This window comes from Antechinus flavipes, chromosome 1, assembly GCF_016432865.1.
Source record: "Antechinus flavipes isolate AdamAnt ecotype Samford, QLD, Australia chromosome 1, AdamAnt_v2, whole genome shotgun sequence".
Lineage (NCBI taxonomy): Eukaryota > Metazoa > Chordata > Mammalia > Dasyuromorphia > Dasyuridae > Antechinus > Antechinus flavipes.
Window position 1 is genome coordinate 505,525,211 of NC_067398.1, and position 15,428 is coordinate 505,540,638.

At 34.2% G+C, this 15,428-nt stretch overlaps 1 protein-coding gene across 1 annotated transcript in view; it reads right to left on the bottom strand.

Annotated features, from left to right (window-relative positions):
- LAMA1 (laminin subunit alpha 1) overlaps positions 1-15,428 on the bottom strand; it is a 183,702-nt gene that overhangs the window by 32,159 nt on the left and 136,115 nt on the right. The window contains exons 45-50 of the mRNA XM_051970426.1: positions 15,046-15,189; positions 14,079-14,212; positions 13,063-13,213; positions 11,053-11,177; positions 1,496-1,646; positions 80-224 (exon numbers count right to left, since the gene is read on the bottom strand). Coding sequence (XP_051826386.1) covers positions 80-224; positions 1,496-1,646; positions 11,053-11,177; positions 13,063-13,213; positions 14,079-14,212; positions 15,046-15,189 — 850 coding nt within the window. The remainder of the gene's footprint in view (positions 1-79; positions 225-1,495; positions 1,647-11,052; positions 11,178-13,062; positions 13,214-14,078; positions 14,213-15,045; positions 15,190-15,428) is intronic.

A 15,428-nucleotide genomic window follows, 5' to 3' on the forward strand; every position in this document is an offset into this window, starting at 1 on the left:
AACAAAAGAATTATTTTCCAGGAAGCATAGTCTTCTGTTACAACTACATTCATTCTACTATGTTCATAATATTTCTTACCTTGCTTTTTGTTACGTTGGAATGCAATCTTGTACCAGGTTCCATTATTATAACGTCTGTCTGTAATAAGAGCAAGAGGTCCTGAACCCAGGTCAACAGTTAGTTTAACTTTGCCATCAACCAGCTCAATAGAGAGGAAATCTCTCTGTTGAAGAAAAAACAAAAACAAAGTCATCTACTGGTACATTTTTACAATGAGATTTTTCATTTATAGTAACAGATATTCAAAGGAAAAATCTGAGAAGATTAGACATAATCAAATAACCATACACCATGTTACTTGATGGTTTGACCACCATCACCAGAGAGTGCTCATATAGAATCTTATAAAAATTCAACAGGAACAAAATTCAAGTTTATTGAAAGTTATGACCTTATGGAAGGATTTTACTGTTGGCATCCTCTTAATGGATTCTACAGAATACTCCCATAGACAATTGTAAAGTTAGTCTTTACTTGAGACTTGAGAGATATATTTTCAGTACAAAAAATTTCCATAAAATCATAAAATCTCAGACTTGCTAAAGCCTTCAGAAGGTCATCTAATAAAAATTTAATTGAAGATGTACCCCAAAATTGGTCATGCAGAATCCTCTTGAAAACTTTCAATTATGAGGAACTCATTGTTTTCCAAGAAAATCTATTCCCCTTTAGATAGCTTTAATTATTACAGTTTTTCCTTTCCCTGGGCTGACATCCGTTCTTAGCATATTATACTCAGTCTCCTACTTTTGCTCTCTAGAGCAAAACAAAATAAATATAATCCTAGTATGGCAGTCTTTAAAAACTTGAATTCCTAGCATTTTACTTAAAAAATCCGAAGTTCCTATAAATCAATACTTTCCTGGTATAGATTTAAGTTCCCTTATCTTGCTATTTGTCTTGCTTCACCCTCAAGTCCAAGGGGACCTCTTACAGTTTTTAAATATTCTTCCTAAAATGTATTGCCTAGGCCTGAACCATACAGTATCTTTATATCTGTAGATTCTATTAATGCAACTATATAATGCATTGGATTTTTTGGTTTCCATGTTAAACTATTTACTTGTATTGAGCTTGCAAACTCTTTTGATGAGGTGAGATGGGTTAAAGAAGAAACTGGAATTTTAAGTTCCAATGGCAAGGGATTCACAAAAGACAAAAACATTCATTAAAAAAAAAAATTACACAGGGTAGATAGTGCAATGGATAAAATACCTGCTTTGGCATTATGGGAACTTGAGGTTAAAAATGACCTCAGACACTACTAGCTATATTGACCCTAGGCAATTCATTTAACTCTTTAATGCCTAACAACAACAACAACAAGAAAATGAAATAAGTGGATACAAAATGCATGAAAAAATAGTCATTAAAAACCCATGTATCTATATAATAATCTAAAAACACACAAATTATTATACAAAGAGTTCTTACTGTGCCATTAGAAGCAAGGTAGAGGAGAAGACCATTAGGTGAAAAAGTACTGAAAAGCATTATTATTTGAGTGACAGTAGACCGGAGTGTTTTTTCCACAACTGAATATCCACTACCATCAAAATAAAATGAGGAATCTTCATTCTGTGAACTATAAAATAAAAGAATGGATAAAATAGATAAAATACAATATGAGTTTGTCATTTTGACTTTTTTTTTCTCATTTAAAAACATTAATTGTGTTTCTATTTTTCCAATATAGATTTTGGTATATCTATTATGTTCATCAATTGATAATGAATTCAAATAATAGGATTTTAATGTCTGGCATGAATGGAGAAATCAAGCCAAATGTTTGTTTCACTTACACTGTTTCAGATTCGAGAAAATGTGGGAATGAGAAGGAAGTTGATCTATTCAGAGTTCAACTAAAAGAAAACTTCTCAAATGGATAAATAACTATTGTGATTCTTTGTACCTAAAAACTGGATCACTATTGAATACCTTTTCCCCCCTTTATACTATTTTTCATCTTTTAGTATTATCATCTACTGCCCTCTGCTGGTTTTAAGTAATCCAACAGCAAAACACTAGTTTGAATAAAAATGTGCTTTTTAAAGTAACTAGAAATTATCTACAAGTGATAGATGTTAGAAAATTTTTGCATTGTGTTAAAGTCATTTATGTCAAGTGATTTCAAATATTTGGAAATTCTCTGCACCAACGCAAATTGCACAAACACACATAAAAAAAAAACCAACGGTCTGTAAACTGGCAGTTAAATCTCAGAGATTTACCTACATCTCACTCCCATGCTTTTTCATGATCTTCAGTGTTCTTACCTTCACACCTGCCATCCTTTACTATATACTGTGTATCTCAAACAGCCCTATTTCTTAGACTATAAGGGAATATCAGTGTTCATTTCAACCAATTTGATTTCTTCAATAAAAAGAAGTTGCAGAAGGGGCAGGGCAAGACAAAGGTATTCTAATTGTTACATTCTAATTGTTAGACAAACAAGTACTCACATAATTTTTTAAAAGCTATCTGGAATATACATTTAAATTATTTACTGAAATGCTTTGAACTTGAGGCTGTATTTATGTCCTATATTTCATATGGAACCAATTTGTTTTTTTCAATTTAAAGTTACATTTTTTGAGTATTCACACTGAACAACACTGACATTTAAAACAGAAACACTAGGGCATAATAATGAGCAAGTAGGCCTGAATGTCAAAGGCCTGAATTCAAATCCAAACAGAGACTGTGTGCCCCCTTCTCTGCTATGATTATTGACCTTTCTGGTTTCCTTTAAGTCCCAACTAAAAATCCCACTTCCAACAGGAAACCTTCCCTAATTGTCTTAATTTCAGTGCTTTCCCTTTTCAAAGTATTTCCTATTTATTCTACATGTAGCTTGCTTCCTGTTTTTGTTTGTATATTGTCTCCCTCGTTATATTGTAAGTTCCCAAAGGTCAGGGACTACTGTTTGCCTCTTTTATATCCCCAGCACTTAGCACAGTGCCTAGCACATAGTGTGTGCTTAATAAATGTTTATTGATTGATTGATTGATCCTAAGCAACTTCTGTTTTACTTTCCTCCTCTGTCAAATGAGTTTGGTCCTTTCTAACTCTAGATCTATAATCCTATGAAATATTGCCAGATTATTTAGGTTTATGGTTGTTTTTTAAAGATTTGTGGAAGCATCATGAAGAAATGAGAATCTAGTAGAATACATACATACATACATACATATATATATATGTATATATATGTATATATGTATACATGATCAACTTCTATTTGCTCAGGGCAATCACATCATAACTAGAGCACTAAACCTTATATTCTGACTTTTCCTTGTATCCTACTGCAGGCTTTGTCTGGAATTTGTTATTTCAGCCTAAGACCAATATCCTCTCCCAATTCCCAGAATCCTAGCTCATCCTTAAGATGGTCCTGATGCTATTTCATCTGCTTCCTTTCAGTGTATTTCAGCTAGAATATATACGGGCTGGCTGCCAATGTGCAGGCCTCAATGCCAATGCCTTGGGAATGAATTACTCCATCATTACACAAGCAGACAGGTCCTGGATCCTGGTAATAAATAGGCTTAATTTTCTTGAAAAGAAAAAGTTCTGGTTCTATTAATTAGTTAATGTCTTCACTCTTGTTTGGTCCCTTAATCCTTAATCCTCTATTATTTTAGTCTGGGTGAGAATGAGCTTTTCTAGTTGCCAAAGCCTTTTTTCTTCTTCAACTTCATAATGGATACTCAAGGATACTTTAAAAGATGTCCTAGATATATGTCTAATGATCTCAGTGAAGGCTAATGTCTTTCTACATTCATTTAACTTCTATAAATTTTGCTCATGAGAGAATGACTTGTGTCTTTTGTCTACATAAACTTGCAGCAAAATACATGGTTGGTACACTTCTGTTATGTCTTATCCCATCTATTGCTACCCTTGATAAGCTCAGTACTATATATTCAGTGACATTTCTATTTCACATACTCATATGGATTATTTATAGCCAACCCAAGGTGCAGCATTCCAAGCTCATATTGGCCTGATCAGTCACCATCAGGCAGCACGCTGTTTCTTTCCCCCTATATAGTGATGCCATTTTTGTTCTCTTTAAGAATGAAGGACAAGAACCAACCAACTATAGCTTTCAAAATGTTAAAAAACTAACTTTGAAAAAACAGCTAAAATTACCTACAGCAGGGATATAAACTTTAAAAAAAAATCTAAAGACCCCTTTAATAACCTGTTAAAGTCTATGAATACTTTTCTCTGATTAAAAAATTCATAATGGAAGGAAATTTTTATTTGAGATTAACAAAAATAAATTAGTATTTTTTCCTATCCAAGTATATGGATACTTTGAAATCTATCCATGAAACCCAGGTTAAAACCCCTACCCTTAAACAGACTGACAGAATTCAAATTTAATTAATTCGAATTAATTCAAAATCAGAACCTTTCTTAAGTGTTTACTGGACAAAGTAATGCTAGGTACTAAAGGAGATACAAATGTGAGATGACACTGTTCTACCATTGTTACTTGCAGGTGGTTAAGACACAAAAACATATAATCATACTTTAGTAAAGCTTCACTTCATCAGGATGACTGGGTACTAACTGCTCTGACAGTGATTCTTCCATGAGCTAGTAGAAAGTCTTTATGAATTTTCATTGTTCATTCATTTCAGTTGTACTTGAATATCCATGGTCCCATTTGGGGTTTTCTTGGTAAAGATATTGGAGTAGTTTGCCACTTCCTGCTCCAATTCATTTTATAGATAAGAACACTGAAGCAAAAAGAGTTAAGTGACTTTCCCAGTGTCATATGGCCAATAAGTATCTGAGGACAGATCAGAACACACTGTTCTCAATATTACATTTCACTGTTTTTGTAGATATTGGAACAGATTCTCTGTTTCTTAGAATCTCTTCCTTCAAGGCAGAATACAGCTATCTCCCTATCATGAGAAGTTTCTACCTCTTGAAACTGCATTATATTATTCTTTATAAAAGTTTGCATTTATCTGTCTATACACATGTTCTCTCTCAATAAAATGTAAGTTCCTTGAGGGCAGGGACTAATTTTTTGGTTTTTGTTATTGTACCATACATATAGAATCTTGTAGATAAAAGGCACAGAATAAATGCCTCCTGAAGTAAATTAGACTGAATTAAGTCAATTAGACTCAAGATCTGATTCTTTAATAGCACCTACATTAATAAAACAACAGGCAGAAAAGTCTGCACTGTTCTTTCAGTAGAACAAACTTTTAAACAGCTCCACTTTTGTATGTCCAATTTCTTGCATCCAATAGGCACTTTGTTAATGCCTACTGATTTGAACTGAGTGTTCATTTACTTAGACAAGGGAGAAAATTAGAAAAATGTTTAGCCCTGACTTTAAAAGCCTTAAAACAACAAAACAATAATAGAAGCCAAATGAGAGATCAATGTATTGATGAATGGCAGGAGATGTAAAACACATGGTTGTATTTAGATTGCAGTGTAAAAGGAAAAAAAAAAACAATCAAAACCATGTATTGATCCAAATCAATACCAAATCACCTGGGAACTAGGGGATAAAAAGATCTGTTGTAACATGAAGTCAATTGCCTTGTAACAATGACACCTTGATTCTAACTTTTTGCCTAATAAAACCTAAGTCAATTATAAATATCAGATTTAGATGAAAAATGCTCCATGAATTTAACAGTATAAACTGAAGTGGGCTTTAAATTTCCACAATATTAAAATAACAGAAATAAATAGTCAGAAAAGTCTTATAACAGCTCAATTGTATGAAAAGTTTTCAGTTTGCTTTATCGAGGTGTATCTGATCTGCTTAATTGGAGGAACACAAAATCATAGATTTAAAAATAGAAGAAAACTTTCAAAGTGATTCAGTCCCACTCTAGCATTTTACAGACGAAAGAACCAAGGCCAAGGGAGATTAAGTAATTTACTGTCACATGGATACTAAGTGCCCAGAGACAAGATTTGAACCCAGATTCTCAAACTCTGGACTTATTCACTTTCCACTGTACTATGCTGTCCTATGAAGCCAGGGATACTGGGATTTGGTAAAGTGTATAGATTCCTAACTTTGAAATTTGCATTCCCAAATGCAAGTGATAGGTAATCTCAATCAACTTCCTAGAAAACAAAAGATTAAGAGAGAAACAAACAAACAAACAAACATGGACTTTCCTAGTAAAGGAAGTCATTCTAAATGTTTTCCAATTTTAGAAATATCTTAGAAGTAGATAGTTATACTATTTCTTTTAGTAAGAAATTACAACCAAATCTGGCCCCATTAGATTATGATTATTACAATCAATTAGCAGGTTTTAGGTTATTATACTCATCTTTTCAAAAATTATATGAACTCTCTAGCCATGTAATTATTCAAAAATTTTCTCCCTACTGTCTACTAATTAGAATTCAGCTGTGGCACTTGGAACCTCCAAAATCTAATGTCATCATGACTTCCCAAGTAAGAGTAAGAGTGATGGCCAAGATCACTGCAGATCTAAGAGATAGAAAATAGTTATTTTATTTTACATCATTCTCCTATCCACTGAACACTCCAGTCAAAAATAACTACTCTTTCTCCCAAACACATTCTGTTTTCCCATCTCCACGTTTTTGCTCACAGTGCTCTTCATATTTTTTCCCTCCTAATAAAATTACCATCCATCTTTTAAAGTTCAATGCCATTTCCTCCAAGAAGCCTTCAAAAAATGCCCTTATCAGTACAATTTTCCCCTCTGGACCTTCCCAAGAACTTAATTTTATGCTTCTTTTGTGGTCTTATCACATAGTACTGCATACTAAAGAAGGAAATGGCAAACCATTCCATTAGCTTTGCAAAAAACAACAACAATAACAAAAAAAAAAAAAAAAAAAACAAATGGAGTCACAAAGAATGACACAACTGAAAACAACTTACACTAAAAATGGCATATTATTATAATCTCTTCATGCATCCCTCTATTCAGCTCTTAAGTTTATTGAAAGCAAAGATTATGACAATTCGACAAAATTCAATTATAAAAGCACTTATGAAACCCCTAAGAACACGAACTATCAGGGAGACAAATGTAGAAAAATGACACCATCTTTATCATCAAGAAGCTTATTTTTGAATAAGGAAGAGCTGACACATACACAAATAGTATGAGAAAAGTTGGAATGAATTAAGAGCAAAGAAGAAATGCAAACCAAATATTCTTGAAGAACTCGACCACTTTCTCTTGAAAGGAGCTAGGAAGGTTTCATGAAGAAGATGGCAACTGAAATGGGACTTGGAGGGCAGCATAGTGTAACAGAATATAATGAAAGACTTGGGTTCAAATCTTGGCTCTCATACTTAACTGTTATATAAACAAAGACAAATCACTAATAAAGCTAAGCCTCTGTTTTCTCATCTGTAAAAACATGGGTTTTGAGGTTCCTAAAAGTCTACATCTATGATTCTATAATTATATAGTAATTTAATTTGGATGAAGAGATAGAGATGCAAGAGTATGCTAAAGCCAGTTTGAAAGGACTACAGAGTTAATTGTTAAATTTTAAATGTAGTATTGATACCTCCAAAATCAACAAATACTACAAATGAGGTTTTGATTCATTGTCTTGTTGATTAAAGAGACTTAAGAAAGTATTGAAGGAAAAGTTAATAACACTGATTAAATTTAACTGTGTTGTGTATAGTCTTCCTCCTTCCCTCTCCCCCACCAGCTAGTTGTTACACATTTAACAGCACACTGTTAGACAAATATAAAACATATGATGGGGGCAGAATCAAGAATACTTAGGAACAGATTAGATAGGGGGAATGAAGGATAAGAAAGATTCTGAGATGTACCTAAAGTTAAGGGAGAAATCTGGGAGATTATTGGTATAATGAACAGTAATACTAAACTTTAAAGGAAAAATAAGTTTCACTTTTGAACATATTGAGTTTAAATAGCCAGTAGGATACCCAGGGTGATTAATAGATAGCTAATGATATGACATTGGATGTTGGATATGGATATTAAGATTTGGGGATCTCTTGTATAAAGGTGATAATTAGAATCAGAGGAGTGGGTTATAATCCCAAGAGTGAGAAAGTAGAAGGAGAACTGAAGAAAAGGGAGGAAAGAGCCTGAAAGGGAATAAGGGAAGGATGATGAATCAGCAAACAAGATTGAGAAGGGGGTTAGAAAGATAGGAGAAGAAATGGAAAAGAAGGATGTTATAGAAGGGGAGAAAAATGCAGGAAAAAATATGCAGCAGATAGTTCAAGAAGGATGAAGGTTGAAAAAAACAATGAATTTTACAATTAAGAAGTTATTAAGAGATCTTGGTGAATGGGGCTTTGTGGGGGCTCTGGACCTGAACCTCCTGAAGTGAGTTGAGGACTCCTTTGTGCCAGGACCCACCCTAACCCAGGATTCCTTGATTACCACGCTGAAGTGGTGGAACCTGGCCAGTGGCGGGGGAGGCACAGAAAGGATGGGCTCCTCCTTCAGGGAGGGATTGGGGAGGAGTCTCTGCCCTGACAGGTGGAAGGAAAACGACTATAAAAGGAATGGACACGGGATGGTTTGCGGGAGACACCGCTGACTTGTAACATCAATAAATATCATTGCATTCTATCCACCTCGGCTCTCTGTTGAGAGCCTCCCTCCTCCCATATCCACGAGGAGGGCCGGAGACGTCTGAAGCCCCGTTGGGCTCGGGGAAGCTGGAAGAGGCAGTCTCTGTTTAGGTTCCCTGCAACTAGGTCTTGGCCCCCGACAGGGCTTCAATAAAATGGTGAGGACAAATTATAAAGAGTTGATGACTGAATGGGTGAAGAAGTAGAGACAATACATAGAGAAGACTTTTTGTAGGCTAGCAGCTAAAGGTACAAATGATAGTGTTAAGATGCCCAGCCTGTCTCAGATCACACATTCTCTTTCAAAAGGTACAAGGATCTCAAACTACTCAGGATTCTCAACTGTTTCTTCTTCAATCTGTTCTTTGATATTTCATAATGGGAAGTAATGGCAACCAAGCCACAGTCCTGTAACCCTCATGTACTCCTGTATACATCCACATACACACTGTACAGCAATGATCTTAGTCTCCATATTCACCCTTCACTCTGATCTCATGTCACACCCTGATGCTGAGCATCACACCTGCCTATCTCTTTCAGAACAATATATATATATCCCAAATATATACTCAGTATACTCACTATCTCACTCATTGCCTTTCCAAATTTATTGTTAGTCACAGCATGCAGGATTGGATCCATCCACCCTAACACCACATACAACAGTCCTTTACTTCCTTCCAGACACCTCTTAAATGAATCTGTGGAATTATAATAATTAGCCCTCCTTTGCAACCATCCCCACAATAGCAAAGAACTAAGGAGAAAATATTCTTGTGAAAAGAACACCTGGGTCTGACTTACTCTCTCAGCCCTTTAGCATCCTAATCTCTTGATAAATAAAAACAAAACAATTTGGGAATATAATCCACTCCCCTGATTCAAGTTATCACCTTCAAGTAGGTGATTCCCAAATCTTAATATCCAGCTCCAACTTACATGAAAGTGAAAACTTGAATCAGGGGAGTGGATTATATTTCCAAAGGTGGGAAGGTTCAATGTTTTGCTTAATTTGTTTTTGTTTTAAAATGGGGAGAGGTTGAAAAAAATAAGCAGGTTTGTAGGCACAGGGTAGGAATCAAAAGTTAGAAAGAGATAGCAGCTGAGTGAGTAAACTCTATAAAATTTTTTAACCTCCTTGAGCAGGGTATTCAGTGACCCAAGTAGAAGGGAAGAAGGCAGAGAGTGAAAGAAAGTAAAACAGGCTTCATAAGACATAGGATTTAGATTTGGAAGAGACCTTAAATTTCATCTAGTCCAAACCTCTCATTTTACAAATAAAAAAATAAAGGCTCAGAAAATATAAGTTTCTTGCCCAATTATTAAATAATAGAACTGGCATTTGAAATAAAGTCCTCTGACTGAATCTGGTAGTCTTTTCATTATACTCTAGTGTTGGATCAAGCAGATTTAGAAGGGAAGGAGTAATGAAGGATAAAGAGAGCAGAGGGTTAAGGATAGAAACTAATGCTTTGTTGAAATGGCTAATAATAGAGTCAAAATTAAGAGAGGAAAATGAAGCTAGAACATGAGTAAGTGATTAAGAGATCAAAAAGGGCTTAACTCTTCATCTTCTTCAGGACCTGGTTTAGACCTCTGTGTATGATGGGTTCTTAGTTAATATTGGTTGAATTTAATTAAGAAATAATACTGATACTTTGAGGAGTTAACTATAAACACAATCTCATGGCAAGAAAAAATTATATTATCTACAAGTACATTCAGTATTCCAATTTTAAACAGTAATTGGGAAGGAGTGACCACATAAAAAGCCTGAACTAAATAAACTCTAAATTATAAATTACATAATACAAATGCAACCATAATAGTGAATTGAAAAGTAAATAATGTTCATAAAAAAAAGACAAAAGAGGAAGTTTCAAGATGCAATATTGGTTACTCAGTGACTTTTTTCTAATTAATTATTATGTCTCTGAACTAGAGCACACATTCACATTGAGTTCCATTAGGTTTTATAGAAATGAAACTCATTAAATGGGTGAAATTCTATGGATCATATTTCTTTAATGGTTGAAGACATTTTACCATGGTGGTAAATTTTAGGAAATATGCCCTGTATGGTTAAAGGGAATAAGATTGCTTTTGATGGAAAAGAGAAAGAGAAGTTTAATTAAGTAAACAGCCACAATTTAGACATAGACAATAGAAAAGCTACTTAAATTCAATATCTCTAAAAGATCATCAGTTTGAGACAAATTGTCTATCCACAACCTAGAAGAGAGTTCCATATTGGAAGAAATATACACCACTGAAATTTCAGGCCCAAATCAACATAAATCAATCAATCAACCAATCACGTGTTATTAAATACTAAAATGACAAAATTGTACATATTAAAGAGGGAAAATGTTACCTTCCAAAACAGCCATTGCATTTGCCTTCCCTTTCAATATAGTTCCAAAGACCAATAGATTTTCCATTCAAAGATGCCTCTCCCATGCATCCTTTAAAATGAGTAACTTTCACAGCAGGTGACTTCTAAATCAGATAAAAAAGAAACAATATTTTGGTGAAGCAAAACAACATTAAATACCATCAATTTCTCCAGGTAATGAATCAGTATCTCCAATGAGTCTCAAACTCAGTGCCTCTAAATTTAGAAGAGCTACAAAAAACATAAATAGCCAGAAGAGGAAAAATGTGACTTATTTAACCTATGCTCTCCAATTGCTATATTTTCTTTAAAAATTCTATGCAAAGATTACAAAAAAGGTCAGCTTAGATCCATAACACTCCAAGTGCCATGAGAACCAGATTAAAATAGAAATGATAAATACATAACTTAGAGTTTAAAAATACAAAAAACATAGATAATATTACATTTTAGGATTCAATTACTATGTAGGCAGCATCAATCTCAATGTACAGTTTTGTGGCTCCTGTTTTCACTTGATACCACTGGCCACATAATTACCCCAGCCTATTTAAAGTAACTGATAAGATGCAAAATCCTAGTTAGCTACTTTTATTAGGTAAGAAAACAACTTAATTGTTCTTTGGGTATGAATAAATCCAGGTATCTCTTCTTCTTGTTGTTTGTCCTTCTTTCTAGAAGAGGACTATAACATCACATCTCACTAGGGGCTTAAAGACATCTATTCTGTTTGAGTGAAGAAATCTGTATAATTCAAGGGAGTTACTTTAGAACCCAAAAAGCTGAATATCTGAAAGCACAAAGGAGAGAACATTCTGTCTAATCCACTGAAGATTCTGTTGCAATCCTGAGAAAGGGAGTGGAAGTAAATCAGAGTCCTGGATCTTGTCCTTAACCTTAGTCTTAGTCTCCTCCTCTCCTTCCCTTTGTCAGAGGAGATTGCACTTCCCAGCTTTCCACTGGTATCCTGGCAGCATTGATAGCATCTGCATTAGGAGCCAAGGAGAGAAAATGTGGATTTAAGGCCTCACAAAGACCCCAGCAGAAAATTTACCTAAGAGAAATCTCTTGAAAACTCCAGCAAAAAGATTTTCAGAATTGGGGGTCCTTTGCTATATGTGTTCTAGCCTTGGGCATACTTTTTCTCTTGTATGTACCATAGGTAATGGAATTTGTCATCGATTTTTGTGAGGGGCGTTTTGTACAAACAGTTCAATATCTTTTTTTCTAATATCTAATTAATTCTAGATGATGAATTGATATCAACTTCTAATCATGTCAGGGAACACTCTAGTAGAGGCTCATGAGTTGAAGAATGGAAATACAAAAGAAAATAATAGAACCAATGGAAAAATCCCCCCAAATTCTTAGGGAAGAAGAAGGAGTCACCTTTTATGTCAGTGTGGATGGGAATTAGAATGATCACATCAGAGCATGAATTATATCAGCCTTCAAGTTTTTTGGTGAGAAATGTTTAAATTTTGAATAGCGTGAGGTGTGGAGTCAGGAAGCCCTGAGATCAAAGTCAGCCTCAAACATTTACTAATCATTTCCATGAAAAAGTATGCCTTTATTTCCTCATTTGCAAAATGGAAATCATAATAACTCCCTCGTAGTTAGGAAGATCAAGTGAGACACTCTTTGTAAAGTACTTCTTAATACAGTATCTGGAATATAGTAGGTGCTTAATAAATACTCCCTAATAAATTCAAACATACTCCTGGATAGTTTTGATTCAAGCCCCAAACATCAGCTGAGGAAGAAGAAATCGGTATGAAAAGATGAAATTCTAAAACCATAAATTTTTTGCCCCAACTAGCAAAATATGTCATGGGCTCCTACTCCAAATGAAGACCATCAAACAATTTATTTCTTACCTTTGCTTACATATCCAAATTGGGCAAGAAAGACAAGAGATTCTTATTTATTTGGGAAATAATTCATTTGTAGGCAATGTCAGCATGTTATATAGAGTTTATAAAATTTTACCTTTATTTGTCCTCCAAGTCCTCCAACAAACATTAATGTTGACTCGTTTACATCTAGCACATTAGCTATCCCGGGAGATTTAGCAGTTTTGGTTAATGGCTTCTGGGTAGAGCTCATTTCCTTTATACTCAATGAGCCGGTGTTTCCAAATCTAATAATCACAAACAATTACATAATAAACACTTCATGAAGTTTAGTTGAATTCAACTCAAGAAATAATAAATATCCACTTGGGTCATAGAACTATTCAAGGTTCTGTGGAAAACCCAGTGTCCTCCCCTTCAAAGTTCTTATAATCTATGTGGGATGTGGGAAGAGAATTCAACAAGACATAAAAAGGAAACAAATAAATGATAATACATAATAATATGTCATTAAGTGACAAAGGATGCATCATAGACATTACATACATACTCTATGAATGATGAGAATAAAAAGATTGTCAGGAAAACCTGAATTCATATCCAGCTTCAGAAACTTACTAGCTGAGCAAGTCATTTAACTTGTTTATCTAATTTTGTTCATTTAAGGGATAATGAGGGTAAATAATAGCACCTATCACCAAGGATTACACTGGGGATCAAATAGAATAATAATTGTAAAGTACTTAGCATAGTATCTGACACATGCTAAGAACTTTCTAAATGTTAGCTTATTATTATTACCATGGGCCTAAGGCATTAGAGAAGACTCCAAAAAAGAAGTAGAACATGAGCTGGACTTTGAAAGATAGGTTTGGTCTATAAAATTTTTTTGAAGACAGAAAGTTGTTCTTAGTAAATAAGGCAGATTGCATTTCACTTTCTTTATTTTCTGGTTTAGCAATCTGGATACCTCAACAATCCAAAATTCTAAAGATAACTGAAATAATGTATTCTTTGATATTAAAAAATCCTTGCTATCACATATCATAGAGAAAAATAATTCAGCAACATATATTCTTTTCTACTGACAAATTTGAAAGGAAAAGCTTTGAAGCCCATTTTAGAATAATTACTTTGAAAGCTCTCCATTACCTGGTTACATATATTCGGTGCCATTTATCATTATTTATTGGGAAGTCTGAAAATTCCAATCTTGCAGACCCAGAGCCTACATCCCAAAGGAAGGCTACCTTGCCATGCCGCATCTCAACAGCAAGAAAGTCAGACTAAGGGTGGAGAGATGGGGTAGAAAAGACATTGAAAATGAGTGAGTTTTGTATAATGATATGTTTTGTTCAAGCACTTCCATTTCAGAGCAAGTGTTCTTTAATTATTTCATATTTTGAAACCACATACACAATTATCTTTCTTAGTATTCACATGCCCACTTCACTAATAGCCATAGTAGCTCTTTACCTTGGAAATCCACCTTCCTTTATCCCTCTTCTACTCTCTCTCTCTCTCTCTCTCTCTCTCTCTCTCTCTCTCTCTCTCTCTCTCTGTCTCTCTCTCTGAAAATTTTTGTTTCCTTAAGGTTACTTGCAATCTGAAAATGGCTTTTCATGGATTCCTTTCCTTCCTTTTAAATCTAGGAAACCTCCACTGAATCTGACTCTGTATTATAGGAACAAAAAAAATAGTAAAAAATATGAACATGGGCCAGAGACATATTTTTAAAGTTAGTTCCTGAAGCTACACTTCACTGTGATCCAATATGATACACAAAAAAGATGATATATACTTTTTCAAGAGCATAATAAAAGCTTCATCCCTTCAAAAAATTTCAGAGGTGGCAAGAATTCCCTTAATATGACTGTAGGGTAAGGTAGAAATTAACTGCCCATTCAAAAGTGGCATATTTTTCCCCAGAAGGCTGTAATGATACTTTTTGGCTAATGCCATTATTCTAGTAAAATGACATTTCCATAGAAGCTTTGTATTCTTGCTAATCTTACCAATCCTCTATTTCTGTTACCTACAAAAAAAATGAGTTGACTCTACAGAAAAATAAGATCACAAATCAATTCTTAATGTGTATTCCATAGCTCTGATTGCTTACGCTGGCACTGCTACCCAGATAGAACAGGAGGTTATCAGGTTCACTGGTTTTAACATTTAACAGTAAGGTGTTGTAGTTGGTAGAGGATATCTGAGGTTGGTAGGCACGGATACAATCTCGATCTGCAGATACAGCCACTTTAATCTGAAAAAAAAATTAAAGGGCAAATATATTTCAGCTATTTAACACCAAATGCTCTCAAATAGCCAGAAGTTAAAAAGAAGAAATGTGACTTAATAATTTATTTTCACTAGACGTCATGGGCAAATAAGTTTCCTCTCCTGACTATTAAATCATAGTATGACTTTCACAAAGTATATAAACAGGTTGTATTTTTTTAAATGTAAGCAAGTTTGAAAATGGGAATTACATACTTGGATATT